Source organism: Amphiura filiformis, unplaced genomic scaffold (assembly GCF_039555335.1).
Source record: "Amphiura filiformis unplaced genomic scaffold, Afil_fr2py scaffold_30, whole genome shotgun sequence".
NCBI lineage: Eukaryota > Metazoa > Echinodermata > Ophiuroidea > Amphilepidida > Amphiuridae > Amphiura > Amphiura filiformis.
This window is the reverse complement of record NW_027305494.1, coordinates 1,251,427-1,256,017: the sequence shown is the minus strand read 5'-3', so window position 1 is coordinate 1,256,017 and position 4,591 is coordinate 1,251,427. Positions and strand designations below refer to the sequence as shown.

Below are 4,591 nucleotides of genomic sequence, written 5' to 3'. Positions count from 1 at the left end.
TTGTTGAAGTGCCCTTGCTGCAGATAGTATCTATTATCTGGATGTATCCAGGATGGACGCCTTGCTCTCAATGCTATCAAAAGCTTTTTCGTAGTCAATGAATCCAAGGCATAGTGGCTGTCTATATTCACCCATCTTTTCGACAATTTGGTTGATGACATGAAGGTGATCCATGGTTGAATAACCGCTCCGGAACCCCGCCTGTTCCCTGGGTTGGTTGAAGTCAAGGATGTTGGTAATCCGATTTGTAAGAACTTTGGTGAAAAGTTTGTATGTGTTTGAGAGTAAGCTGATAGTAAGTCTGTAGTTCTTCAAGTCTTTGATGTCCCCTTTCTTGTGGATGAGAATTATAAGGGCATTATTCCAACTGTCCGGTGCCTGGTTAGTCTGGATACATAGTGTGAATAGCTTTGCAAGCTCTGCCTTTACTGCGCTGCCTCCATCCTTGAGAATGTCGACTAGCACTCCATCTTCTCCTGGTGCTTTACCTCTTTTCATGTCATTGAGACATTTGTCAACTTCATCCTCTCCAATTGGTGGTATATTCTCTTCTGCACTTTCAACGTCTATAATTGGTGGGGTTATTTGGACTTTGCTGGAGTAGAGATCTTGGTAGAACTCTTCTACCCGCTTGATGACTAATTCTCTGTCTGAGATTATGTTTCCGTCTTCCCCCTTCAGTGCTATTATTTGAGATTTTCCAGTGGCAAGTCCTTGCTTTGTTTTCTTGTAGCTTTTGTTATCTTCAAGAGTTTTCTGAATCATCTTTGTGTTGTGTGCTCGGATTTCATTTGTCATTCGCTTCCTTATGGTTTTGCATAATTCTGTATACTCGATATGTTGGATTCCAATCGTGTTCTTCATTTCCCGTCTCCTTTTCATCATTTCAAAAGTTTCCTTTGAAATCTTGTCTATCTTCTGTGGGTCTTTTTTTTTTTTTTTCTTCAAAGCACAATCTAGGATTGTGTTTGTAAGTCTTTCACAGACATCAATTACATCTAGGTCTTCTGCTTCATCCTTCAGGAGATCAAACTTGTTTTGCAGCTTCATCTGGAATTCTTCTTTGTTCTGTTGTAGCTTATCCAGATTGACCTGCATCCTTCTTTTTTGCACGAGTTTGTATCTTTCCAGTTTTAAGTTGATGGAGATCCTTGCTCTTACTAGCCTGTGGTCACTTCCAGTGTTGAAGCGGATTAGAACTGAGACATCTTTCACATTTTTTGGTTCGCTTGTCAAGATGAAGTCAATTTCATTTCGGTACAATCCATTTGGGCTTCGCCATGTCCACTTTCTTTTTTCTTGAAGAAGGTATTCATGATTTTTAAGTTCTTGCTTTCGGTGAATTCTAGAAGCCTGTCTCCCCTTTCATTTCGCTCTCCCACACCATATTTTCCTAGCATGGTTTCATTTGAGTTTGTTTTCTTTCCTACTTTAGTATTAAAGTCTCCCATAATGATTGTGTGATTTGCTTTGTCTTGGTTGAGCAGTTCGTTAATTTCTTCGTAGACTGCATCTACATCTTCATCTGGGTAGATGGTTGTTGGCAAATACACTTGAATGATTTTCAAGGTCTGTCTTTTGGAGATTTTGATGATGACTTGTGCTACTCTGTCCGACTGGTTTTTGTAGCTTACAACATTTGATGCCAAGTCTTTTCGTATTAGGAAGCCGACTCCTCCAGTGCTGCTATTATCTTTACCCCTTGTGTAAAGCATGTGTCCACTCTTGAGTTCCAGAAGATTTTCCCCACGACGTCTAACTTCGCATAGGCCGAGGATATCCCATGTGATATGATCAAGTTCTTTTCCAACTCATGAAGTTTTGGTTCGCTAAGGAGGGTTCGCACATTATATGTGCAAATAGTCAATTCCTTTAGGGAGCCTGTCCTTTCCCAGTGATTCTTAGCACCCTCTACTCTCGCCTCACCATAACCGCTCCCGTGGTCAGGGACTTGAGAGCTGCTGGGGACTGAGGGCCGTTTCATACTTTGTGCTGCCATATTAGTTGGGGGTTGTGGCCCTAACTCGTCACGCTGGCCACTGTTGCGGGTTGATGAGTGCTACGTTAATGTCATTGTTAAGTAGCTCGGTCACTGTTCCACACCGACATCGCCTGGCTAATAATTATTTGATGCAGCAGAGATATTAAAATAAATACACGGGATCGATACACGTAAATTGCTATGCACGAATTTGATATCAGACGAAAATCTTCGGATACCGGGTTGGAAAATGATGAATATCTCCCGTAAATGATTTTTTCTCAAGAAACCAGATGTGGTCTCATACACTTGAAAATACGTGTTGAACAGATATGATAGTCGTTAGTTTGCGCTTTGAGAGAGTAGCTTGCGTCTTGAGCTGAAAAAGTGACCAAAATTCAAGATTTTAAATAGCGCAGCGTAGAACCTCGTGGAGGTAGTCTCAGGCCAGACTATATGTGGCTATCACGAACATACAGGATCGACGAGTGTCAGACCGACTGACATAAACTGGCTGTGTAGGAGACTATCGTAGAGACAGTCTATAAGCATATGACAATGGCGAATGTATGCTCGCTGACCGTACAGAGGTCAGTCACAGGCTAATGTCATTAGCCTTAGTCGGATGTCCTTCAACCCACTATGCATTTAAAAACTATTAAACAGGTGGGAATACAATGGCCATCCGTGGCTGTGGATTCAACCTACCATGGCATTTTCTGCCATGAAGATATCGGGCCGATGACACTGTGTGTTGGTCACCCAGACAGGATCTGTTTTTATTTATGTTACTTTTATGTTACTTTTGATGTTTATTTACATATTCAATGTAATTGTTTGTAAAGGTATTCAAGTCACATTTTCTATTTCGTCCTTTAATTCATCAACTGTCTCTGATGTAAATGATGTGGGATTAAACTGATGTAAATAGTCTACCAGCTTCTTGATGTCGTCAAAATACTGATTTCGTTTTGTGTTGCTAAGATGGCGCTTGGTGTCAACAGGTGTATGGGAGAGATCGTTCCGTATTTTAAAAACCTGCATGAGAAAATGTACGTCACGATATTAATTACTACCAAAATAAGAAGACTATTTCTGTATCAACATGATATCTCAATGATTATTCGTATAATTATATCATATTTTAATTGAATCTACTACTAGTACTAGAAGGCCAATTCTATAAATACTTATATGTGCCTTTATTTGCATCAATTGTACCTCTATCAGATTATTCCTCCCTTCCTTCCTGCTGTACCTCAATTTTGAGTATTATCGCACGGTTTACTTATGCATGATCCTGGAACCTAGGATTGATTGCAGATATCAGAACCAGGGATGAACCCCTTCTCTTTTCGTATAGCTCTAACACTGAACGTGCACAGGGTTTGGCTCTTCCTGTACATGGGACCAATGGCTTTACGTGACTTCCGAACCACGATGACGCACATACACTACTTATATCTGCACGTGCTAAGCTGTGTATGGGGGTAAGAAGAAATTATATTCTGTAGAGTAACTGTACATAATTGCAGGATTTCCGACCTTATAGGAACATTTTGGGAGAGGAAAAGAATATAGGCATAATGAATAAAGAAGACTGAACTGACGTCTCGTACGAGAGTACTTGATCAAAATGACAAATAGAGAATGTCTGCATCTATCACCTATAAGGCAAGCCAAAGGCTCGAACTCACGCCGATCGTATTAACCACTCGGCCAGCTCACCCTCGACACGACCCAATTCAATCTCTCTCCATCCGTCTTTAAATCCTCCCCCAATCTTCTCTAATTTCGTTCTATCTCACTCCCTCTCTCCCTTTGTTTCTCTTACCTTGTCGATCACACCATAGAAAGTTGCATTGCTCTGATGAAATTCTTTGAATCCCTTCATAACCTTGAGGAGACTCGCCGAATCAAAGTCACCAAACACAGTAAAGTTTTTGCCGGATTTCATTCATAACACAAAAGCTTTGGCCACCTCAAAAGGATCTGTGCAAATCAGAGTTGGATTCACTTTGCCCCATTGTAATTGCCCTCCTGGTACTCCTGGTGGATATATCTCTGCTTCTAAAGCCTGACCCCAGTTGACACATGACGGACATGATCCTTTGCTGGCTTTTGGTTTGCCTCCTGTAGGACAAGTACCAGTGGTACAAGTATGTAACGTAGGAACATTCTTCTGTTGCCATTTTCTGATGCAATTTGTGATGCATGGTACTGCTTTCCGGCAAACTTCTTCCATTGCTTGATGGCAGTTGTCTATGCTTTCTTTGTGTTGTTTGGGCATGTTAAGAGTTTGGTCCTAAAATATATTAGAAAAATAAATTCGCAAATCAAAATAATAGTCAACTCACCGAATGAAAGGTCCGTGGTACCTTCTATTATAGTCCCGGATTATAGTGAATAAAAAACAAATGGCTTTGAAATAATATCATATTATTACACTACAAGTATTATATTAGCCCCAATATGTCACGTTGATATAAAGCAGGTCTACATGTATGCTATCCCTAGTGTTTATCATTCCAATAATATACTCTATCCATGCAAAATATTTTCCAATATCGATTATCCGCTTGCCACGACTAGTACAACTCACTCATACTA

General features: G+C 40.4%; 1 protein-coding gene across 1 annotated transcript; it reads right to left on the bottom strand.

Moving 5' to 3' along the window:
- Nucleotides 1–1,232: 1,232 nt before the first annotated feature.
- LOC140143860 (craniofacial development protein 2-like) lies at nucleotides 1,233–1,715 on the bottom strand. Its single transcript, XM_072165673.1, has one exon. The coding sequence runs from the start codon at nucleotides 1,713–1,715 to the stop codon at nucleotides 1,233–1,235; it is 483 nt and encodes a 160-aa protein (XP_072021774.1).
- Between the last annotated feature and the right edge of the window lie 2,876 nt (nucleotides 1,716–4,591).